The following is a 26,636-nucleotide window of genomic DNA, read 5'->3' on the forward strand; positions in this document are numbered from 1 at the left end:
CTCTTGTGGCATGTACTCTTGAGTTCTCATCAGACATTGATTATGAAAACTGCTCTTCTCCTTCTCGGGGGCAGTCGCACTGAATACCAAAGAGGGTGTCGATACATTTGACCCTACCGTTCTCAAGGAGAAAACATATTTTACTTATCTAATTGCATTTGATGTATGGTAGTCTAATTGACATGATACCCCATCCAGCAGTGTAAAATGTTAAGTAAATGTCATCCCTGCTTGTCATGCTGGTGTGCAGATGTCGACCGTGACAGGATGAAGAGCTCCAACTTAAAAGGTATTCTGACAGTATCACAGATCACAGCTCATAACACTTGAACTCAGAATCACGGCAGTCTCTGAAAACATGTTATTTATTACAATAATTTACTAATTAGCAACCCCTATCTAGGCGTATAATTAGAGCCTATAGTCCATTTGTTGCCATGGAGAATTTGAGTTAGCTAATCTCCAATACTTCATCAACAGTCAGCTTCTGACCACAGGGGTGCTGTTGGCTCAGTAATTCTGGGTTGTGGAACCACTCTCAACCCAGCAGTGACACAGACATGTCTAAAAGCAGTAGGGCAGTGGGAGCTCAGCTTAAGGAACTTGACTTGTAGTTGGAAGGTTGCTGGTTCAAGCCCCACTACTACCAAGTTGCCACTGTTGGGCCCTTGAGCAAAGCCCTTGACGCTCAAGTTGTACTCTGTTATAATTGAAGTTGGTTTGGATAAAAGTGTCAGCTAAATGCTGTAAATATAAAATCACTATTACCCCTGTTGTGCATGTGTTCCACCACTAGCTGCTGTTGTACCAGTGTTAATGTGCACCTATAACATGAATGTAGTGCTCAACATGCACCTGTAAGACACGCACAGCGGCTATTTTGGTTAGAAAAACAACCTTCGCAGGACACTTTAGTACCTGTCTTATAGGTGGATTTCATAGGTACATAATAAAGGTGTGGTCACAACATCTCCAGTCACTGGACATTTTTAGTATCTGTCTTATAGGTGTATATATGTTGACAATATACACCGAATGGCCACTTTATTAGAGACATCCCTCTCGTAGAGTGCTGGACCTTCTTGAGCCTTGAGAATCACAGTAATTAGTTATCTTGCAGGTTCCACTAGGTGTTGAAATTGTTCCGTAGGAATCTGGGCCCATGCAGAGAGGAGAGCGTCTAGAGTTCCTGTAAATTAGGCAATGAAGTCAATGACATGAACAGCCTGTTCTATCTTGTCCCAGAGATGCTCTATAGGATTAAGATATGCGGACTATGCAGGCCAGAGAAGCAAGGAAACCTAATTGTCATGTTCCTGGAACCAATCCATTACTATATGACCCTTGTGTCATGGTGCATTGCCCTTCTACCACAGGGTAAACATCTGCCATGAAGAGATGAACTTGGTTGGCCGCGATGCTTAGGTAAGTCATACTGAAACTAAGAAAACATTCCCCACATCATTACTCCATCGCCACCAAAAGTTACACTTGACAAGAAGTGCTCATCGATTCATGCTGCTTACATCAAATTCTGACCCTCACATCAGCATGGTGCAAAAGAAGTCTGTATTCGTCTGACCAGGGGATAGTTCCGCACTACTCAGTGATCTAGTTTTTGTGCTCTTTGGCCCACTGGAGTCTTGGTTTTCTGTTTCCCTTAAACAGCAACGGCACTCAAACAGGTCATTTGCAGTTAGAGCCGAACTAAGGAATGATGAGTTGTGCGATCAGACACATTAGTTTTGTGATCAGACAGATCAGTTGAGTACAGACACATTAGCTGGAGAGCCAGTGCTGTGTCCATCAGCAATTTGCTTGACCGTGTACCGTCGGTTCGTCAGAGCGATTTTTGACATCCTTTTGTCCACAAGATCACCTGATGCTGAATCTTTTTCCTCGATCACACCATTCTCGGGATACTGTCGACACTTTTCCATGAGAATGCTCCTTATGGTTGTCAGTTTTTGGATTACTGGCCCGGGCTAGTCGCTCGAAGTTGCTCAGTTCGCTTGATTTTCTTCATTCTAATGTGAATTCACACTGAAACTGATCCGTGGAAAACTTTCTCACCTGATTTTATGTTACAGGTGTTATGTGCTGTGTTTATTTGGTGCGTGTGTTCCAGGTCCACTGCCAGGATTTCCACCCTGTTTAAGACTCTGCCCTGTTCCTCGGCAGGTTTTCCAGACAACTGTGTCGGCTATTGAATGGCCCCTCCCAGAAGGAGAGAGAGAGAGAGAGAGAGAGAGAGAGAGAGAGAGAGAGAGAGAGAGAGAGAGAGAGAGAGAGAGAGAGAGAGAGAGAGAGAGAGAGAGAGAGAGAGAGAGAGAGAGAGAGAGAGAGAGCTCTTGCGCTTGTTAGTTTGGAGTTTGTCTGGCTGTGATTGAAAATTTGTATAACGTTTTGTGTCCTTGACCTTATTTTTCCCCATTTTTGGACTTCGTCTTTGGCTTCGCCCCTCCTGCTTCAGTAGCTGGGTATATATACATATATATAGATTGTGTAAAGAGTGTAAATATTGTTTGTTTTGTTTTGGTGTTGGACACTGGTGGTAGGGAGTGACTGCCATTTTTGTTGGGTGTGGGTTTTGTCTCTGTTTATGTGTCAGGGAGTTAGGAAAGTTTGTTGTATGTTTCTTGTGTTGTTAGGATTAGTTAGTGTGTAGTTTTATTTAATTAGTGTGGGTTTTGGTTATTATTTTGGCCTGGGTCACTCCTGAAGGAATTTGCACCAGTAAGATTATTTGTAAATGATAACTTCTGTACAATACACTGACAAAACCTTCCACTTGTGATTCAGTTTGTTCTGTTGATGTTTTTTTTTTTTTTTTTTTTTAAAACTTTACATTGTTATTCCTTCAGGAGTGACCCAGGCCAAAATAACAACCAAATCCCACACTAATGAAATAAAACTACACACTAACTAATCCTAACAACACAAGAAACTTAGAACAATTGCAATATACATTTCAGTTATGTTCCAGTAGTGTACCAAACCCAAGCACACATGTACATTGTTTCTGCATGACAAGTTTCAAATTATATTATGACATCAATAGTACTATTAGGATTTACTTAAACAGCGCTATTAAGCCGGACTAATTCAGGACTGTTTGTTAATGTTTAATAATAAAATTAATTTAATAAAAGATTAAAAAAACTTGTTAAAAATCTCGACAGCATTGTATAACTAATATGTCTTAAAGTTTAAAAACTATTTTTTCCAAATCACAATTTCTCTTTCTAAATTATATGCATTTATGAAGATATGGTTAATTGAAAGTTATAAGGTATATGAAGATATGACTAATTGTTCCACTCTAGACTGCAGAATCCTGCAAGGACTCTGGCATGGGAACTGTATGGCTGCACCTCTGTGTAGAACAGGAAAGAACTTCAGATTGACGGTGTTTTTTTGTTTATTTCAGCATCATTCACACAAACATTGCTTACATAATCGCAACAGGTTTTTAAAACCTTGATGTCAGCGAACACCATCCAGCTGTTTTTCATCCAGTCAGGTCTTCGGTGTGAATCCTCATATCTAGGATTACATTCACTCATTTACATCTTAAACCTGAAACCTTCCCAGCAGCCAGTGCTAGACTGTAACAAGTGCTCCTCACTGTTGAAGATCAGTTCTTTAATACATCTATTACCTTTCTTTTGTGCCATGATCATCTTATTATAAAAAAAATTAAAGTTGAGTAATCTCAGAGTGGAGACTTTCTAAAAATAGGAAGTTACATCACAGACCAGGCCTCTACCAATATTCCATATGGTTTCATCTTTGTAATTTCAATCGTTTACATCTCCTACAAAAACTGGAACCACAAATCCACTTTGGAACACCTTTGCTTCATACACAAATAATTCAACCAAATATAAAAATTAATAATAATATAAACAAAAATATGTAATATGGGCAAAAAAACTTGTCCTTTAGACCAGAAACTCTTCAGAAGTGCAAAAAAGCCATAAACATCAAGAAAATAGCGTAGTCCCAGTCAATAAATATGTGCACCTTTAATTTTGTCATTCCGTTCACCAGGTTGTTGCGTGCATTGACAGGCCCTACACGCTGGCGAGCACTGATCTGAGGTCAGCTCCTACAGCCACCGGACGAGAAGCCCCAGAGAGCCCTGGCATCCTGTGCCCTGACCCCAGATCAGCCCGTGGGCATGGCGCTTCTGCGCATGGGCTACATGAGTGTGCAGCTTTTGGCGCGGTCTTTCCTGGTGGTGGGCGGACAGTCCAGCAGGGTGGCGCACTGTGGCTGCTGTGAGGTGCGTTTGAGGCCGCGGCGTGAACCCGAGCGCTTCAACCCCACTGGCTGTCGCAGCTGTGCCACTGTTGCTACTGTGGTGATGTGGAACACATCCCGCACACTGTTCTCTGAAAACTTGGACGTGCACTCTGCGTAGGCCACAGCGCCAATTTGCCGGGCCAGAGCTGTGCCCTAGAGAGACACAGAGAGAGACACGGAGAGAGACACAGAGAGGGACACAGAGAGAGACACAGAGAGAGACACAGACACGGAGAGAGAGACACAGAGAGAGACACAGAGAGACACAGAGAGACACAGAGACACAGAGAGGGACACAGAGAGAGACAGAGAGAGGGACAGAGACACAGAGAGAGAACACAGAGAGACACAGAGAGAGACACGGAGAGGGACAGAGACAGACAGAAAGGGAGGATAGAGAGACACACAGAAAGAGACACAGAGAGAGTCACAGGGGGACAGAGAGACAGAGAGGGGGGACAGACAGACACACAGAGAGAGAGACAGAGGTGGACAAAGATTAGCATGACTGCGATTAGCACAGGGGAGCACTGTGTTATTGGTTTTCTTCCCAGCTGGTCTATATATGGGTGCACCATAAATGATACCCCCGTCCCCCCGCTACAGGGGACCAGAAGAACAACCATAACCCTAGACATTATCCTAGACACTAAGCCTATTTAAGCATCTCCCAATGATTCCAACTGCTTATTAAACAAGTCCAATTATACAGTGCTTTGGAGCAGTCCCTGAAAATCTATACAATATAGCTGGACCATACTTAGATATACATGAGAGAGAGTGAGAGAGAGAGTGAGAGAGAGAGGGAGAGAGGGAGATAGAGATCTTCTCCAGTGCTATCTGACGTACAGGTCCACTGAAACACTGCTGCCAGAGCAGTCACTTACAACCCTGTGATGTCACTCATGCCTGCTTCATGGTGAAATGTTCTTGGTGTCAATTTTTATTGCCTTAAGCAAAATGAGTTGTGTGTGCAGGACGGAGCCATTGGAAGCTCACCCAGAGTAATAAAATATGCAGAAAACCGTAAAACCATTCAGCTGCAAAAATAGATCGGAAAGTGCAGGAGAACTGGGCCCTTCTCTAGATACTCTCTGCATTTACCTGAATTTACCCCCTTTCTCGCTGTCTCCCTCTCTCCTGTCTCTCTCTCTCATATGTAACTCACTGTAACTCCTTGAAGTGTGTCTCTACAGATAAAGAAACACTCTTGTCCAGCATCAATGCACTGAAAGCAACTTTAGCAAAATTTGGTGGGTTATGAAATGCAATAAACAGTCTTGTCACATTTATGTCGAAACTTTGCTTTCTGTAAGGTCAGACTCACTCCTGAGTACTGATATTAAATTCCAAATAAAAACAACTACTTCCATTTGTCATCCATCAGCTTTTTCCTTTGGTATTTCCACCTTGTTACCCCTGCAGTGTACTACAGTATAGTACAGTGTATTTTTTAACACTGTTAAAGGGCACTGAGACTGAAACTCCAAAGTAGATCATCACATGTTGCCATGAACTGTTATGATGCTATAAGCTATAATGATGTCATGAACTGTGATGATGTCATAAGAAGTGATGATGCTATGAGCTGTGATGATGTCATGAACTGTGATGATGTCATAAGCTGTAATGATGCCATGAGCTGTGATGAAGCCTTAAGCTGTGATCTCAATCTTTGATGATGCTATGAGCTGTGATGATGCTAAAAGCTATAATGATGCCATGAACTGTGATGATGTCATAAGCTGTAATGATGCCATGAGCTGTGATGATGCTATAAAATGGGATGATGCTATGATCTGTATTCTTTACAGATTGACTGCACTTCCCTGACCCCCAAATTCCCCTCTAACTCACTCATGTTCCAGTCACGTCCAGGTCATGCCAGGGGCATGTCAGGGTCATGCCTGTGTCACGCCCAGATCATACCCTGGTCATGCCCCTCTGGCTCCCTCTGCCTGGGTTATGCCTGGTTTACACCAGTGTTACCCAGAGTTATGTCTGGGTTACACCTGGGATACTCAGGGGTCTTACAAGGGATTCTGTTACAAATGACTCCATTACAAATGACTCCATTACAGTGTGTTTAAGGAAACAAGTGGGGGGGGGGTGCAGCCAATTAGAGTTTGAGAGCTATTTTGACTGTGACGTGTATGAAACCTTCCAGTGAGACAAGTGTCCTTACATTCTCTCTCTCTCTCTCTCTCTCTCTCTCTCTCTCTCTCTCTCTCTCTCTCTCTCTCTCTCTCTCTCTCTCTCTCTCTCTCTCTCTCTCTCTCTCTCTCTCTCTCTCTCTCTCTCTCTCTCTCTCTCTCTCTCTCTCTCTCTCTCTCTCTCTCTCTCTCTCTCTCTCTGAGTGTTGTCACACAGAGCTTGTCCTGTCCTTTGGTGGGAGATGATCTGAAGGATTTGCACAGATGAAGTGTTGAAGTGTTAACTTTCATACATTATCATGAGAATAAACCTTTAACGTTCATATCTTAGTAGTCCAGTTATTCAACTGCAGGAGGACAAGTTAAACAAACAATTAAAATCATGCTTAATTCAGCCCCCTTTCGCTCTCTCTCTCCCTCCCACCCCTCCTTTCTACACCTGTCTCTTTTAAGCACTCTGATACCTGATCTCCTTTTCTCTCTTCTTACTCTGTGACAGATCTTCAGAGAAGTGGATGCTAAAAATAAGGATTAGGTCTCCAGGGATACGGATTAATGTCAATGGAAGCTGTGTTTGTGCTGTTTGATCGTTTTTTTTTACCTGAGCTGGAGAGGGACCTCACAGTGAGGCATACATCTGTTAGACACTATAATCTTCAAAGAAAGCAGATGTTTTGATGGCAACAGCAACAGATTTTTTAAGCGGATCACAAAGAAAGAAAGTGTGTGTGTATGTGTGTCCTGGTGTGCACCTGTACGCATGTCTTTCTATACTTCAAAGGACCAGATGTTCTCTCAAGGACAGCTAAATATGATCTGTTCCTCAGTCATAAATGTGCTTTTTGAAAAGAAATGATCCCTTTTGTTTGTTAAATGGTACATTTTTGAGTCTTTGTGTTTTGGAGAGTTCAGTGTAAAGGCTCCACTCTGGGATATGCCTTTCCAAAGTTTACATCCTATCGCTCTGACACCGCCCACCGATCACTCACACCTGCAGCACACCGAGAACGCTGTAGTGGCATGTTTACATGACCACATCACAGGCTGTTCTTCAGGAAGTCTCTCCAGATGTGTTAGAGCCATTCCACCAGCTCTACATCGCTGACTACATCACCCTGGGTTTCGAACCTGTTTGACTGCAACTCTGATATTGTTTATGACACTGATTTTTAAAGAATTTTCTGTAATAATTTACTGTAGGGGGCAGTGGTAGCTCAGTTCCTCTGATGACTTGTGATGTCAATTTGATTTCATTTTGGACAACTGTAACGCAAACAGACATAAAGAAGTGGGTATTAACGTGCTACATTTACTCTGTTACATTTACTTTAGTAACTTTTGATCAAATTGTACAACTGTAAAACAGTTGTTTTAAATAGGGTACTTTATACTCTTACTCGAGTACATTTGCGAGGTCAAGAATGCACTTTTACTACATTCCTCCCATTTTCACATTTTGTAAGTTTTACTACAACCTGTCAAATATGGGAGGATTAGTGAAATCTCTAAAGATGACCACTGAATGTTGCTTCTTTGCTTCAATAAGTTAGACAACTGGACAGTAGACCGACATAATAAACAAGAAATAGGCACATTTTCCAATGTGGGACTCACATTATTACATTTATGAAAATATCGCAACACAAACCTATTGAGATTTTGACACATTAATTGTGTCACATTGGCCAAACATGAAATCTTTCAGACTCAAACTGTGGTGCAGGTTTCAGGGCTGTTGTATAGCAGCAGCACCCCTCCCAGGTCCTAGTGCCTCTCACTCAGTAATTATAAATTCGGAGACACGATTACACAGTTGAATATGATAGAATGATTGACAATTTAAACTAATAGTTCATGATTATTTGGAGGGATACAACCCCCCCACCCAACCCTGCAAAAACAGGGCTAACGTTGCCCATGTGGGTGGGCATGTCTGTGTTACTTCTTGTGTCACGTGTAAAATGATGTAAAGCGGTTTTCACATGCTCACACCCACGACTGGCTAAATGGCAGCAGAAATAATAGAACAGCAGGTAATAATGCAGCCTGAGGTGTGTGTTTGTGTGTGTGTGTGTGCGCGCATGTGTGTGCATATATATGTGTCTATAAAGGTCTCTGTATGTACACTTGAAAGAAAAAGTTTGAACACTGAGATTATTTCGAAAAGAAATTGGATGATTCCAAAGGATTTACTAACTTCTCTCATAATAATGAGAATGTGTATGATTGGGTGTGGGCAGATGTCCTTCTTTGTGTAGGGGAACATGTGCCTATGTTCGTGCGTTTGTGCGTGGGCATGAGTGTGTGTCTCACCTGTTCATGTGTGACTGGAATGAGGCGGAGTTTGGACAGCTCTCGGAGGGTGGGGAGGTCTGTCCTCATGTCCAGCTTGCAGCCCACTAACACCACCTTAGCACTGGGGCAGTACTCCTGTGTCTCACTCCGCCACTGTACGCCAGCACCATGGGGGAGAGAGAGAGGGAGACAGAGAGAGACAGAAACAGAGGGAGACAGAGACAGAGGGAGACAGAGAGAGATAGAGACAGAGGGAGACCGAGACAGAGACAGAGGGAGACAGAGATAGAGACAGAGGGAGACAGAGATAGAGACAGAGGGAGACAGAGAATGAGGGAGACAGAGACCGAGGGAGACAGAGACAGAGGGAGACAGAGAGAGACAGAAACAGAGGGAGACAGAGATAGAGGGAGACAGAGATAGAGGGAGACAGAGACAGAGGGAGACAGAAACAGAGGGAGACAGAAACAGAGGGAGACAGAGACAGAGGGAGACAGAGACAGAGACCGAGGGAGACAGAGACAGAGGGAGACAGAGGGAGACAGAGACAGAGGGAGACAGAGACAGAGGGAGAGAGAGGCAGAGGGAGACAGAGACAGAGGGAGAGAGAGGCAGAGGGAGACAGAGGCAGAGGGAGACAGAGGCAGAGGGAGACAGAGACAGAGACAGAGAGCCACAGATGGAGAGAGCCAGACAGAGGGACAGTGTTAGCATTCAGTTCTGGTAAAGGAGAGGTTTTGGGTGAGTCAGTCATCAGACTCAAACTTTGCTCACACTAACACGGGTAAACTGGGAAACACCGTTTTTGTGTTTGGGCTACATGTTCAGCGGGTTTTCCACAAGTCCTGCATCCACAATAAAACACAAAAACAATGGAGAAGAATAGTGAGTGTGGACTAGCCCTAAGAAAATATTCATTCACACCTGCACCTTGTTGTTCATATAGCTGTGTATGTGTTTAAAACCCTGTGTGTATGTAGTGAGCATTGGTCATTGTATCATGTCACGTTCGATGTTCGTGTTGCTAGTGTTTATGGTCATGGGTGTCTGTGTAAGTTGTTCATTGAATGCTCGTGTTTAGGTATCGTTTTAATCGCGCTGCACAGTTTGTTTTATGTGAGTGCCATAAGCTGTACTGTTTCGTTTTGTTTGAATAAATGTCTGTCTTTGTCTGTGCGTCCTGCTCCTTGTGCATCGGTGCTCTGGCCATCACAAATTATGGATTTGCCCTCAAGAAACATTACTCCTCTCAGTATCTGTATCCTGCCGATATTCATTTATATAATATGTTAATATATATCATACTAAATAAAACATTAACAGCATATATTGTGTATAATGTAATATAGTGTATACTATATAATATGTATATAACATGGCATATACTGTATATAGCATAATATAGCATATAAAACAATATAGTGTATACTGTATATAACATTTACAGAACAGAATCTGTAGTGTGCTGTGTCTCTCAGAAACCCTTTTAAAACCTTAAAAATGCATTTTTGTCTTTTTTTTACTTCACCATCTTAGCTGCTCTTTACATTATGGGATCATTTCTATTCAGAGAATTTCTGACCCTGACGGCAAAGAAGATTGAGACGCTGTTTCATTTTAACAGTTATTCATGCAGCTCCTTTGGGTTGTTTATTTTGTTATTCATTCATTTCTCACATAGTACAACTAAAGGGCAAGCACTGAGTGGCATGTGGTCGTGCCACACCAAGTGTGCATTTGTGTGTGTGTGTGTGAGTGTGTGAATACATCATAGTGTCTCGTGACTGATGACTCATGCCCTTCATAAATGCTGTCTGTGTTCAACACACACTCACACTCACACACACACTCACACACACACACACACACACACTCACACAATGACACAAGTCTTCAGCTCCTGTGCTTCTCATCATCGTGCTGTCAGTGTTTTGTGCTGAGACAAAGACGAGTGTGTGCAAGAGTGTGAGAAGAATTGAGTGTGTGTGTGTGTGTACGTGAGTGTGCGTGTGTGTGTACGTGAGTGTGTGTGAGTGAGTGTGTGTGTGAGTGAATGTGCGTGTGGAACCGTCTGTCGCCAAACACAAAGTCAGCCAGTGAAAACTTCAGATTCAGTCATTTTACTGACAAGTAAAATACGGATTTGATTTACTTGTTTGCCATAAAGAACTAGAGGTTAATTTCACTCGTTTACTAATAAAATAAAGATTCAATTTAATCATTGTCAATAAAAACTAGAGATTCAGTCTATAATTGTTGGCCAATAAAACTAAGAACTCAGTCTAATCATTGGCCAGTAAACGAAAGATTCAGTCTACTCCTCAGCCAGTACAATCTAAGGATGCGTGTGAATAGCGTAGGCCTGACCACTACCTGCAACTGCAACTACCATTTTATTTAAAGCCCCAACCAGAAAGTGTAAAACAGTGGCACAGATGCCTTTATTACAAGAGATCTCAAGTTAATTTCATAATTTAACATCCTCTTAGGTGCATGTGTGTGTGTGTGTGTGTGTGTGTGAGAGAGAGGAAGAAAGCAAAAGGGAAATATCCCAGTATCCTTTCTCTCTTACACACACACACACACACACACTTACCTGTTTCTGCAAAATGACAGGTGCTTCCGTTTTCTCCTGGTGCGATAGTTTTTCAAAGCACAGACAGGGACAGGATTAAGCATTATGGCGAGCAGACCTGAGCATACACCGGAGCCTGTCTGATCAGTTTCAGCTTCCCCGATAGACGCGGTCATGACAGGCAAACGGAAGAACGAAGACAAAGAGGGCGTGAGAGAGAAAGGGAGAGAAGGATAGAGGAAGAGGGGGAGAAGGAATGAGAGAAAAGAACAGGAGGTGGGACAGAGATGGAGGGCAGAGAAAAAAGGAAAAAGGGAGGGACTACGCAGATAATGTAGCTCGGTGTAAACACCCCGGGAACCAAAGAAAGACAAAGGAGTTTCACAAGCCAGTCGTGTTTATACCGAAGGCCCTCGAAATGTAATGTCAGTTAAGTCACTATTGCTACTAATGTGTGTTTTGTGTTTATAAGGAAAAACTACTTTATTTAGAGCATCTTGGTTCACTTTGAGATTTATAGTCCTTCATAATCTGGTATTTATCTTCTGATAAAGTCCAGCAGCCCCTCAGATTCATGCTCCCTTTAAGAAATAAGATCCTCGCTTTCACTCAGAACACATCAACAATGCGAGAAGTAGGATATCGCCGTTAACGTTTAAAATATATTTGTACTACTGTTATTTTCTATTTTATTTTGATTTTCAAATTATTTTGCTTAGTTTCATGAAACGTCAGCTGTGCTGCGTTAATCTTGCCATCGTTTATGAGCAGAAACGTTTTCTGATGACGTAATTAGGAACATAATATGTTTCTATTTTATCAACTAAACCAAGCATGTTACTCAGTTTATTACTGAATAAATGAAGCAAACACAGCTTGTAGAGCAAACACTCAAATGTTTAGAGTATAAAAAGTGGCAGGGACAAAATAATTACTGCTTGAACAGAGGGCCAGGGAGGTACTGCAGGCTCTGTGTGACCGATGGCCTCTTAACGATGACCTCATTTATCACATGCTTCACCCTTCAAGTTGTTATTACTTGTGTTTGCCTCATTTATGTTGTATTGTCAGGGGTATAAATTTTGTCTGCCAAGAGACAAAAAGGGGGGGGGGGGGGAACGGGACTAAAAACTGAGATGCTACAGCCACTATACAACACTTAACAGCACTATACACCACTATATAGCAATGTATAGCACTATACACCATTATACAGCCACACTATACAGCCACTATCCATTACTATAGAACACTAAACAACACTATACAGCCACTATACAGCCACTATCCATTACTATAGAACACTAAACAACACTATACAGCCACTATACAACACTATACAACACTTAACAGCACTATACACCACTATATAGCAATGTATAGCACTATACACCATTATACAGCTCTATACAACACTATACAGCCACTATCCATTACTATAGAACACTAAACAACATTATACAGCCACTATACAGCCACTATCCATTACTAAAGAACACTAAACAACACTATACAGCCACTATACAGCCACTATCCATTACTATAGAACACTAAACAACACTATACAGCCACTATACAACACTGTACAACACTATACAGCCACTATACAATATTCAACACAATAGAGCTCTATATAGCACTATACACACCACTATACAACATTATACAGCCAGTATACAACACTAAACAACACTATACAGCCAATATACAACACTATACATGCCACTATACAGCCAATATACAACAATATTCAACACTATACAGCCAATATACAGCACTATACAACACAATACAATGCTATACAGCTACTACACAAAACTACTTCTATACAACACTAAGTTTTAACAAAACTATGTGAGAATACTGCACCATGAATCCAGAGCCATATCCTGACAGAGGTCTGTAAATCCGTATTCACTTCCACTCCATGCGGATGCTGCTAATCCCGTGTCCCAGCATTTCACAGATAGCGATCATTCCATTTGGGATTTATTTTGGCAGTGTGGTAGCGTGGGGGTGAATGTTAACCTCTGTGAAGAGGGAAACCTTCGAGGTTTCTAGCTCTGTCTTTAAGCTACAACAGATGAGCTGCATAAACATTCTTAAGCAGAGAACCGAAGCTTTATCCTTTATTAATCAAACATTAAAGACAGAACTAAAAGGTTAGCTATTAAAGAGCTAGGAAAGAAGCTAACAGCCATCTACACTGATATACATCCACATGTATATCAGCATCCTGGGACTGCTCACTAAGTACAGCACAAAACCCGCACATATGCAGTGCTGGTAGGACTCCGCTGTCTTAATCAGTTACCTCATATGAGAACGTGTGTGTGTTCATTATTTAGCTTCCAGACCTTCACTTTGATATTGTCAGTGATGCCATTGTTTGTGCTCAGCAGTTGTGTGTATTATATTACCAGCCTGGAACTAAATAGCACACTATCACACTACAGTAGCATACTACACTATCATACTGTAGTATTATACTACAATATCATACTACAGTAGAATACTACACAGATAATACTTATTAGTGTACATGAATAAAAAGCAGAGGCTGAAGTTAGCTAGCCTGGACAACGGACACGTCAGCTTACTGAAACATGTAACATTAGCTTGCTAGTAACGCAAAAACTAACATTAACATTATACAAACACAACAAAGGTAATCCGACCCCCCTATTGTGACCTACATCGCACCTTTCCTGTCTCTTTGGTGATGTGGAAAAAGAACTGCCTTTGTAATTCAGGTTTTAATAGATGAAGGAAGGAGGGCATTTTTGGAAGTGGTAAGCAATGGAATACATTCTTATAAAAGTCAATAACCAATGGAATGCATTCTTATAAAAGTCAGTAACCAATGGAATACGTTCTCATATAACACAAACAGTTTGGGTTTGTGCAAAACTACTAGGTGGAGAAAGCAAACGTGAGATGGGTGTGTCCCTTGCCCCTGCGCCAGTGTGTTGCGCAGTGTTGTGCAGTGTTGCGCAGTGTTGTGCAGTGTTGTGCAGTGTTGCGCAGTGTTGTGCTGAGCAGTGTTATTTTGTGCAGTACAGTGGAATGAACATGCCTGTTTTTGTCATGACTGAGAGTGGTTTTGTTGTGTTTTGCTGAGTGTGGGTGTTGTGTGGTGTTTTGCTGAGTGTGGGTGTTGTGTGGTGTTTTGCTGAGTGTGGGTGTTGTGTGGTGTTTTGCTGAGTGTGGGTGTTGTGTGGTGTTTTGCTGAGTGTGGGTGTTGTGTGGTGTTTTGCTGAGTGTGGGTGTTGTGTGGTGTTTTGCTGAGTGTGGGTGTTGTGTGGTGTTTTGCTGAGTGTGGGTGTTGTGTGGTGTTTTGCTGAGTGTGGGTGTTGTGTGGTGTTTTGCTGAGTGTGGGTGTTGTGTGGTGTTTTGCTGAGTGTGGGTGTTGTGTGGTGTTTTGCTGAGTGTGGGTGTTGTGTGGTGTTTTGCTGAGTGTGGGTGTTGTGTGGTGTTTTGCTGAGTGTGGGTGTTGTGTGGTGTTTTGCTGAGTGTGGGTGTTGTGTGGTGTTTTGCTGAGTGTGGGTGTTGTGTGGTGTTTTGCTGAGTGTGGGTGTTGTGTGGTGTTTTGCTGAGTGTGGGTGTTGTGTGGTGTTTTGCTGAGTGTGGGTGTTGTGTGGTGTTTTGCTGAGTGTGGGTGTTGTGTGGTGTTTTGCTGAGTGTGGGTGTTGTGTGGTGTTTTGCTGAGTGTGGGTGTTGTGTGGTGTTTTGCTGAGTGTGGGTGTTGTGTGGTGTTTTGCTGAGTGTGGGTGTTGTGTGGTGTTTTGCTGAGTGTGGGTGTTGTGTGGTGTTTTGCTGAGTGTGGGTGTTGTGTGGTGTTTTGCTGAGTGTGGGTGTTGTGTGGTGTTTTGCTGAGTGTGGGTGTTGTGTGGTGTTTTGCTGAGTGTGGGTGTTGTGTGGTGTTTTGCTGAGTGTGGGTGTTGTGTGGTGTTTTGCTGAGTGTGGGTGTTGTGTGGTGTTTTGCTGAGTGTGGGTGTTGTGTGGTGTTTTGCTGAGTGTGGGTGTTGTGTGGTGTTTTGCTGAGTGTGGGTGTTGTGTGGTGTTTTGCTGAGTGTGGGTGTTGTGTGGTGTTTTGCTGAGTGTGGGTGTTGTGTGGTGTTTTGCTGAGTGTGGGTGTTGTGTGGTGTTTTGCTGAGTGTGGGTGTTGTGTGGTGTTTTGCTGAGTGTGGGTGTTGTGTGGTGTTTTGCTGAGTGTGGGTGTTGTGTGGTGTTTTGCTGAGTGTGGGTGTTGTGTGGTGTTTTGCTGAGTGTGGGTGTTGTGTGGTGTTTTGCTGAGTGTGGGTGTTGTGTGGTGTTTTGCTGAGTGTGGGTGTTGTGTGGTGTTTTGCTGAGTGTGGGTGTTGTGTGGTGTTTTGCTGAGTGTGGGTGTTGTGTGGTGTTTTGCTGAGTGTGGGTGTTGTGTGGTGTTTTGCTGAGTGTGGGTGTTGTGTGGTGTTTTGCTGAGTGTGGGTGTTGTGTGGTGTTTTGCTGAGTGTGGGTGTTGTGTGGTGTTTTGCTGAGTGTGGGTGTTGTGTGGTGTTTTGCTGAGTGTGGGTGTTGTGTGGTGTTTTGCTGAGTGTGGGTGTTGTGTGGTGTTTTGCTGAGTGTGGGTGTTGTGTGGTGTTTTGCTGAGTGTGGGTGTTGTGTGGTGTTTTGCTGAGTGTGGGTGTTGTGTGGTGTTTTGCTGAGTGTGGGTGTTGTGTGGTGTTTTGCTGAGTGTGGGTGTTGTGTGGTGTTTTGCTGAGTGTGGGTGTTGTGTGGTGTTTTGCTGAGTGTGGGTGTTGTGTGGTGTTTTGCTGAGTGTGGGTGTTGTGTGGTGTGGTGTTGTGTTGCGTTGTGTCGGTCTCTTGGCCAAGTGCCTTCTGTTGACTTCTCTTTAACTGTGTGACCTTTAGGGTCACACTCTACGTCTAACGGGTCTCAATCCACGACCCCTGCGACAGAAGGGAGATTAGCTAAGCATCGAACTGGAGGTCAAAGTTCACATGGCCAGCAGAGGGCGATGTGATTTTTCTGTAGCTGGGGTCACCGCAGGGTCACTGTGTTTGAATGCAGACAGAAAGCTGTGAGAGCCCATCGGACATCTCTGTGTCTTAATAGCAAACACACACATCAGTAGTGTTAATACCTCATAAGGCTATTTAAAAAGAGTGCTGACCTCAGTGTTAGTGACCTCTGTTAGACCTGCATTGATGGTTACTGTTAGATTAACCCTTTATCCAAGTAGGCCCTCTCAAAGTTTTTTTTTTAAAGCCCTACATGTTTACCAAAGCTGCAAGTATGACAGATGGTGATGTACTAGGGAGAAGGATCAGCTGTGTGTATGTCTGATATGTTGAAGAAATGTGTCTGTTCCTCTGCATAGCAGTCCTGAGTGTGTGTATCAGTGTGTGTATCAGTCCTTAGTGTGTGTATCAGACCTGAGTGTGTGTATTAGTGTGATTAGCAGTGTTTGTATCAGCCATGAGTGTGTGTATCAGTCTTCAGTGTGTGTATCAGTCGTCTGTGTGTATAACTGTGTGTATCAGTTCTAAGTGTGTGTATCAGTATGTGTATCGGTCCTCAGTGTGTACAAGTGTGTGTATCAGTGTGTGTATCAGTTCTGAGTGTGTGTTGCAGTGTGTGTATCAGTCCTGACCGCGTTTTGAAAAGGCTGGTTGAGTAATCAACCCCTGACAACCTCTGACCCCATCTGACATTTGTCCTGATGAGATTCCAGGGATACTGTTCCAATATGGGAGGAGAGGTATATATGTAGGTATAAGTATGTAAGTGTGTGTGTGTGTATGTTTCAAGTTTGGTTTAGTTGTCACGTACATAGTCATACATGGTATAACTCGCAGTGAAATGGTTTTCAGTGGTATGTAAGTGTGTGTGTGTGTGTGTGTATGTAAGTGTGTGTGTGTGTCTGTGCTACATCTTGTGTGTTATTTCCTTCACTTTCTCTCTTCGGGTTTATTGTTTTCAGGTGGTTGCTGTTCCCGGGCTGACCTGCCTGTGTGTTCAGTCCCTATTGGCCAGTCTTGATGGCACATTTAAAAGGACCTTCATTCCTCCAGTCAGGGTGGTGCTCTTTTCTTTCCGTCCACATCGACATGCTGATCTAATTGGCCGTCCCACCAGAAACAGACCATTTTTGTACCTATTGTAGTTTATTTTGGACAGGATTTGTAGGGGTGACCTGTCTTTTTATTAATGATTTGTCTTTATTTATGGTGAGAGTACGCAAGGTTGATTTTTAAGTTCTTTTTCCCTTTCATTTTTTACAGGTTAAAGTATGAATTTGTTTTTTTTTTTTTTTATTTGTTTGTTATTTTGGCTTGAGGTCACCCTGAAGCCATAAAACCCTGTATACTAAATATAATCCTGCATGCTAACTATAATCCTGTATACTAACTATCCTGCATGTAACTATAGTTAAGTTCATAAAAAGGAAACTGGTAACCAAGAGGTATTGAACTTTACAAGTAATAAATTATCACCTTTTTCAAGAACTCTAAGAGTAATCACCTTTATCATTTGTGTTGGGCTGGTTGAGGGAATATGGGCTGTTTTGGTTTGGAGTTCAGTTGGTAGTCACTTAAAAATATTTGTTACGTCTTACTCTGGAAGCCATACTAATCTGTGGCATATATGTGTGCATGAATGTTTACCTTCTTCACCACGCTGTCCAGTGTCTCTGGTCGGCTGATGTCAAAGCAGATGAGAACAGCGTCTGAGTCTGGATAGGCCAACGGCCGAACATTGTCATAGTATGAGGAACCTACACACACACACACACACACACACACACACACACAGTTAGTGAGTTCCGGTGACACAGTCAGAGAGAAATAATGCTCCTCTCTGTGGCCTGGCTGAGGGAGGACGCTATCTCACACAAAGCAGGTTCAGACAGTGACCTCTGCTCTGCAAACAGTGACCTCCGCTCTGCAGAGAATGGCATCTGCTTTTCAGACAGTGACCTCTACTCTTCAGACAGTGACCTCCATTCTGCTTCCCTTTGTGATGTAGTGTTGGTGCTGTAGTGTTTGTGCTGTAGTGTTGTAACCCTTTTGTGCTGTTTGGTGGGGATTTGGACCCAAATCTGCCTGACAGGAATGTGAAAGGTTATTTATGGCACTTAGCATTTATGGAACTTAGCTGACGTTTTTGTCCAAAGTGAATTACAAGCACAAAGAGCAACTTAAAAATTGAGCAACTGAGGGTTAAGGGCCTTGATCTGGGATCCAACACTGGCTACTTGGCTGCTTGAACTGGCAACCTTCTGATTAGTACCTTAACAACTAAGATACCACTGCCACAGGAACAAGCTCATTTTAGGCCTGAACCACACACACACACACACGGTATACTGCAAGGTATACAAACGTGTACAGTAAAGCTACAGTAAAGCTACATAACTGTGAGTCTCCTGCTCTTGTGAGAATAACACAAACATATTGAGCAGGGCCAGAGCTTTCTGTACTAAACATTTTAAAAAATGCCTTTTTAAAAAGCTAACTTATTCGCTGTTGCTTTGGTGGCTCTGCTTTGTATGGTGCTACAATTGCTTTGTATGAACAGCACAGACACAGACTGTCAAAACAGCTCAGATGCGGGTCGTATGAACAGCTCAGATACGCCGTATGAACAGAGTTTTCATATTCATTGCCCTGCTCCGCCCTCACGCCCATCTCCATCATCACACATTTGCCCCTCATTCTAACCTAATTAGAATATACACCTCCTTTTAGCATATATGCAAATCTTCTTCGCCTAGGTCAGGGCAAAGCCCTACAGTTATTAAGCCTGAGATCCTGGTTTCTCCAGATTTCCACGTTCCTGGAGTTTCCTCGTTTTTCCAGGCCAGTGTTTCTTGCTCTGCTGTTTGTCTGGTTTCGCCCTTCTCACGTGTGATTGTGGATTTGCCTACAATACTGTCGCATTCCTGCCTCACCTTGTCATTTACAGACGGAGACGGGTGCCACCGAGAGGCGTCGCTGAGGACAGAGAGGAACATTAGATGTCCTGACGCTGCCAGCATTTAATGACACAAAGCTCTGCTAAAATGAGACACTCCCAAAACCAACAGTGTGTGGATTTACACCAATTTCTGTGCTACATTCCTCTCTGGCAAATGTGTCACGAGCCCATTTTGGTCCTGTTTGGAAGGGCTGTAACAGGCTGGATTGGAGTTGCTGCTGTCTAATCTGACCTGGTTCTCACTCTGTGTCCCTGCTGAATGGCCGTGTACTGTGTTGGAGAATGCCCACAGTGAGCTGGCCACAGGAACACACGAAGGGGAACAGGAGATCTGGGTTAGAGGACAACATTTTAAAACCATTTTTATAAAATATTTGCGATTCATGACCAGTGATAGCAAAAGAAAGAGAGTGTGAGAACGCACATTGTGCCTCTTCACTAAAAATAGGTAAAGTCTGATAATGTATGGTGATGTCAGTTCTCACTCATGTACTTTGAACAAGTTAATTTCCTAAAGGGGATCAATGAAGTCTTATCTTAAGTTCTGATATGGCAGTTTTCCTACATACCTGATCGAGTGAAAACAATGCTGAAGTGGTTGAGGTAACACATAGTTTCCATACTGGTCGAGTCTAATCAATCAAAATGTATTTATATAGCGCTCTTTACAACAGATGTTGTCACAAAACAGCTCCAAGCCCCCAGTGAGCAAGCCAAGGTGACGGTGGCAAGGTAAAACTCACTAGAGTATGAAGAAGAAACCTTGAGAGGAACCAAGACTCAAAGTGGGGGGTTCCTCTGGTCTAATCACAGTTTCCATACAGGGTGTCTGATCACACTAGGAGTGCTAGGACCAAAGACTAAGAGTAATGTTCAAAATGACCTTCTGCCTATAATAAATTTGTGTTTAGTATTATGCTACGGTCATTTTATGTCAATATCTAGTAAGTTGTTGGTAACCATGCATGCTGCATGGTGTCTTTGCAGGTGTAATTTCAGACCATGGCTAACGATTCCATTCCCTTTGTGGGCTCTTGGTATGCACCATGTTGCCTAGCCCTGGTCGCCATAATGATTGTGTGCAGGAATCCCGTGTGCTTCCAGGGACGGGCAGCTGACTCTGGCACCCTCAGGGCAGGAAATGGGAGAGGCGCACAGAGAGCAGGACCGCTGGGACCGTTTATAGCTAACGACCTATTCATGAATGAATAATTCAATATTAAATAAGTAGAGTTTGTACTAATTAGGCTACTATCAACTGGCCCATACTAAGCCATTTCTTCTGTGCGTGTGCATGTGCGCATATGCATATGTGTGTGTGTCCGTGCACGTGTGTTTGCAGTAATTAGTCACTTCCCAAAGCTGTGTGTGTGCAGTAGTTAGCACACTTCACAAAGCTGACTAGATGTTTGCATTTGTGTGCGTTTGTGTGTGTTTGCGTTTAAGGTAGTTGGTACACTTCACAAATCTGACTGCACAACACTGAGGAGTAAGATAAAAAAAAAATGTTAATAAATTTCATAAACGGTAACTGTGGTAATACATTTTATTTCATCTAAAAACATGCAACACCGACCCTTCATTCCGTCTGTCTGCTGTGGTGGGAGTTGAGGGAGCTGTCCACTATCTTGCTGGAGCTACACGATCTTCTGCGAAGGCTGTGCATGCCAGCAGTGTTCAAAAAGAGGCTTTTAATGTGAGCAAAAGAAGGAGCTGGCACCAGCCAACGGTGTAATTAGAGACAGAATGTCCCGGTCATCACGCCCCGCCTCTCCCACTGCCAAACACTGATTGAGCTGTTCTCTCTCGCCTGTTGTTACATGGGTAAACATGTTTCATCTTCTCTTCTTCAGGCTCAGGGTGAGTGGAGAGAGAACGCCCTGCACTGAGGAAACTGTATCGTAGCAACCCTGGAGGGAGGACTAAAAGGCTTCTTTGTGCCCCCGTCAGTGGAGATGAGGGGGAAAAATGATGAAAGAGCAAAAAGAGGAGAGAAGGAACTGGAGAGGGACGTCCTCTGAAGTGGGGAGGGATGTCCTCTGAAGGACTGCGCCGACCGAGAGATGGACTACTTCTTTGCCTGTCTTTGGCTGGGTAATATGTTTAATCTAGAGCTGAAGAAGGATGAAAGGCCTTTGACTGCAAAGGCCAGAAGAGATGCCATTGTTTGGCAAGTTGTTGTACCTAGTGCACTACCATGGAGATACCCAGCCATCTGAGCCCAGCTACCCGGTGTTACCGTAGAGATACCTAGCTGTGTGAGCCCAGCTACCTGGCGTTACCATGGAGACAGCCAGCCATCTGGGCCCAGTGCTACCATTGAGAGACCAAGCCGTCTGAGGTCAGTGTTATCGTTGAGATACCCAGCTGTCTTAGCCCAGCTACCCGGCATTACCGTAGAGATACCTAGCCACTACTGGCTCTCAGCTTCTAGCCTGCAGTCTGTGTGCTGAGAAAAGGCCTGAAGCGTATAGTAAATAAGAGGAGTCCTGGTAACCAGACACCTGTACTAATCCAGTAAGAGGTGTCCTGGTAACCTGATGTTCGTACTAACCCAGGAAGAGGTGTCCTGGTAACCAAATGCCTGTACTAACCAAGTAAGAGGTGTCCTGGTAACCAGATGCCTGTACTAACCCAAATGGTGAATGTTTTATAGCCATTTAACAATGTTACCTTCACTAAATTTTGCAGTGCATCTCAGATGAACATTTGGCCTTAACCTTCTGCACACTATGCAAGAGAACATTAACTGACATTATTAAAAGACCAGCTTATGCCAGCTCAGAGACATTTAATATCTACTTCATACATGTGTGGCAGCTGAGCATGGCATGCAGTATAGCACAATATAGCTTAGTATATATATATATATATATATATATATATATATAATCCAAACACGACACTATACGCTACAGTTCAAAGTGCAGTATAGAACAAAAATAATACTCCAGTAGTATGAGCCCAGTATAGTACAGTATTGTATAGTATAGAGCAGTATCTTGGTAGGGTTGAAGGCATGCTAGAGAACCACAGGGCTCTACAGTGACTAATGTGTATAATGAACTACAGCGCTCTACAGTGACTAATGTGTATAATGAACTACAGCGCTCTACAGTGACTAATGTGTATAATGAACTACAGCGCTCTACAGTGACTAATGTGTATAATGAACTACAGCGCTCTACAGTGACTAATGTGTATAATGAACTACAATGCTCTACTGTGACTAATGTGTATATTGAACTACAGTGACTAGTGTGTATAATGAACTACAGCGCTCTACTGTGACTAATGTGTATAATGAACTACAGCGCTCTACAGTGACTAATGTGTATAATGAACTACAGCGCTCTACAGTGACTAATGTGTATAATGAACTACAGCGCTCTACAGTGACTAATGTGTATAATGAACTACAGTGCTCTACAGTGACTAATGTGTGTAATGAACTACAGCACTCTACAGTGACATATGTGTATAATGAACTACAGCGCTCTACAGTGACTAATGTGTATAATGAACTACAGCGCTCTACAGTGACTAATGTGTATAATGAACTACAGCGCTCTACTGTGACTAATGTGTATAATGAACTACAGCGCTCTACTGTGACTAATGCGAATGAACTACAGCGCTCTACAGTGACTAATGCGTATAATGAACTACAGCGCTCTACAGTGACTAATGTGTATAATGAACTACAGCGCTCTACTGTGACTAATGTGTATAATGAACTACAGCGCTCTACAGTGACTAATGTGTATAATGAACTACAGCGCTCTACAGTGACTAATGTGTATAATGAACTAGTGCTCTACTGTGACTAATGTGTATAATGAACTACAGCGCTCTACTGTGACTAATGTGTATAATGAACTACAGTGCTCTACAGTGACTAATGTGTATAATGAACTACAGTGCTCTACAGTGACTAATGTGTATAATGAACTACAGCGCTCTACAGTCACTAATGTGTATAATGAACTACAGCGCTCTACAGTCACTAATGTGTATAATGAACTACAGCGCTCTACAGTCACTAATGTGTATAATGAACTACAGCGCTCTACAGTCACTAATGTGTATAATGAACTACAGCGCTCTACAGTGATTAAGTGGATATATATATGTGCATCCTTCACCCTTTTGTTTGAAACCCAAAATATGGTCACCCTATTATACTGTAATTCTACTTAACCTTTCTTAGTAATACAGAGCTTAACGAGTAACATCAGATTGCCTTCCAGTACACTGAAGTCGTATTAAAATAGCACTGCCATATGACAGCGGTGGATATTTGTGAAGTGCGGTTTTAGCGCTATTCTGATCGTCGCTGCTCTGCGCATTCCGCTACGCTGTACACTCTGCTCACGCGCTGGCGCACGGGCAACCTTTCCTCACCACTGTTCTCGCTCAGCTAACCTTTGCATCTCAGTGCCGTTGCCTTGTAAATTGGGATTCTGAAGACTGAAAATAGAAAGTGACTGGCAGCTGAAATTTCAAGAGAGTAAATGTATTTCAGACTTTTATGTCTTGTTCTTTTACCTCCCGTACACTCTAAAGACCCCAGTATACAGGCAGCGTCAGGAGCTCGTGTTAACCATAACGCATACCGTTAAAAAATGTTTAGTCGGGAAAACACCGCGGACACACGTGTCGTGCATTTGTTTCGCTCCGGAAACATCAGCTGGAATTGACGTTGATCCCTTAAAAACGGGTGAGAGTAGGATAGCACAGAAGCCGTAGAGTCGGTATCGCGCGAGCCTGTTTTCCACCTGTAGCCTTTTGACTGGTCCTGTGTGTAGCGCGCCCCTCGCCATTATGTCACAGGACTCCATTACTTCTGGGGTTCACTTTTATGTTTTATGGTGTCTTTTTTTCCCCTTTCAGTTTGTAATATTATACAAACGCAGCAATGTTGCTGTTACAGGCATTTGGGTTTTCAAAAACCACCACAAGCGGCTGCTTCATTCGGTTCCTCACGGCCACGTAACCGTGGCCTTGCTCCGCGCTACAGCTTCTCTGCGCGCTTCAGCAAGACATGGCATCAGAATACCGGTTCTGCCCTGAATGCAGACACAGAGCCGAGAGGAACAGGAAAGTGTGGGAACGAGTCCACCTGTAAGATTACTCCTACTCGCCCTGGGGACGCGAGACCAAAGAACGTCTCACCTTTCTAGCATGAAAGACGTGCAAGAGATTACCGAAGTTCTTACATTACGCAATTTCATATAATGTTACAGCAAAATTACCGTGAAGCAGCGCACACAGCAAAATCCCCGGCGGTGAATGTATTGTACGTGCATGTTCAGCGCGGTGAAGTCTGGGGGCCGTGGAGAGGAGCACCACGAGCTGTTAGTGAAGCTGTTAACTTCCAGGGAACGTTTCTTAAACTGACAGCAAACTTAATCTAACCATTGCTTCTGAACGTATTGCTCAGTCATAAGAGTACTGGAAGTACTCTAGAGCCGAAATAAGATCTTTTTTTCCCCCCATTTATGGTTCTACATCTCACAGTAGGCGAACCGCTCACATCACTCAGGTTCATTCAGTAACACGGAACTTTTAGATAAAGTAAAACTGACTTTCTGTCATTCTAAAAGTAAAAACCTTATTTTGGATCACTATTTGCTTATCTGCTTAACTGTCAAATTGCTGTCTTGTTCAAGGTAGTCATGAGGGTGCTATCTGTTTCCTCCTGCCATGATACCATCTCAGCCGTTGAAATTCCACAAATGTTTTTACCTCTGTGGCTTCCTCATGCTTGTGAACTGTAAGCTACTGCTTGCACACTTAGTAACTGACAGGGCGTTACGGTATTATTCAATGTGTTATATTTTAAGAATGTGGTACTTATAAAGATTATTCATCTTGCCAGTGCTGCATGACACCCATCTGGTGATTATGTATGTTGGTGTTCTGTAATACAGCACATTAGTGTTCTCACTTTCAGCGTCTTCTTCAGTTTAAAGATCTTTAGCATTTGAAGACAACCAGGACACGCTCGCCATTTGAAGTGCATCTGAATGGGGTATGTATCTGGTGTCTGGTGCATTTTGCATATTCTGTAGTTCATGACACATTTTTGCATATACTTTTTCTATACAGTTTCTTCTCACTTCAGAATTGAACAGTAATGTGTATACACTGACAGTTTAGACTGTTCCAGTTATTCTGCTCACCCCAAAGCCCTCAAGTGAATTTATTTATTTATTTATTTATACAATCATCATCCTCAACAAACCCTGACAAAAAAGCATTTTTCCAAAGAGCAGAAATGGGAACTGTTCACACATGCACACGCACACGCACAAGCACAATCAAAGAACCTATAGGCACACGCGCAAAAAAACACCCTATATCTAACAGATCAGATCAGTGCACTTTCAAAGTAGGCAAAGGTGAGAGGGAGAGAGGGATTGAGAGGGAGAGAGAGGGATTGAGAGAGAAAGGGATGAGAGAGGGACAGAGTGGGGGAGAGCGATTGAGGAGGGGTGTCTCAACTAATCATATTACCATAAAATAATGGGTTCAGATGAACACAAGCCACATGACTGCGAGTCCACATAACCCGGTTCTCTTAATCCCTTTACTTTGTCAAGTGTCCGACCAGTGACAGCGCTTCTCACACACTCCTCCTTAATGTTTCAATTTCCAAGAGATGAAAAAACCACACTGGTTTCAGGTGTTTGTTTGTGTGTGTGTGTGTGCACGCACCTGTGTGGCTCTGTGTGAAATACTTTCCTCAATACTTGCCTGGGTCTTTAAAGTCATAAATTGAATATATTTCAAATGAAATATACTATCCCTTCTTTCTGTATCCTGGTGAACGGATGCCGCAGAGTAATTATGTAAATAATGTGCTACATACACAGGCAGCGGTCGACAGCTCCTGTTACAGCCTTTCATATTTTCATACAGGCCAGATCAGTAGCCTGTTTACTTGATACGGTACAAATTACATAAAGACTGTAATACTGTAATATTAATTTTTCCACTTAGCTAGATAACTTTTTTTAAGTGATAAGATACCAGATTATGGTTTTATGATCAGATAACAACGACTACAAATGTGCTTCTGGGTTGAGTAGATGAATTCGTTTGGCTGGTGTTTGGTTTTGTTGAGTAGAAGAAAGAATTCGTCTGGCTGGTGTTCGGTTTTGTTAAGCAGAAGAAAGAATTCGTCTGGCTGGTGTTCGGTTTTGTTAAGCAGAAGAAAGAATTCGTCTGGCTGGTGTTCGGTTTTGTTAAGCAGAAGAAAGAATTCGTCTGGCTGGTGTTCGGTTTTGTTAAGCAGAAGAAAGAATTCGTGTGGCTGGTGTTCGGTTTTGAGACGG

The 26,636-nt window shown here is 42.9% G+C and overlaps 1 protein-coding gene across 1 annotated transcript in view; it reads right to left on the reverse strand.

Moving 5' to 3' along the window:
* Positions 1-3,411: 3,411 nt before the first annotated feature.
* Positions 3,412-26,636, reverse strand: part of LOC113589807 (rho-related GTP-binding protein RhoN-like) — a 31,006-nt gene continuing 7,781 nt past the window's right edge. Inside the window, exons 3-5 of the mRNA XM_027029651.2 lie at positions 17,985-18,094; positions 8,775-8,909; positions 3,412-4,461 (exon numbers count right to left, since the gene is read on the reverse strand). Coding sequence (XP_026885452.1) covers positions 4,204-4,461; positions 8,775-8,909; positions 17,985-18,094 — 503 coding nt within the window. The 3' untranslated portion in view covers positions 3,412-4,203. The remainder of the gene's footprint in view (positions 4,462-8,774; positions 8,910-17,984; positions 18,095-26,636) is intronic.

The sequence above is a fragment of the Electrophorus electricus genome, chromosome 14, assembly GCF_013358815.1.
Source record: "Electrophorus electricus isolate fEleEle1 chromosome 14, fEleEle1.pri, whole genome shotgun sequence".
Lineage (NCBI taxonomy): Eukaryota > Metazoa > Chordata > Actinopteri > Gymnotiformes > Gymnotidae > Electrophorus > Electrophorus electricus.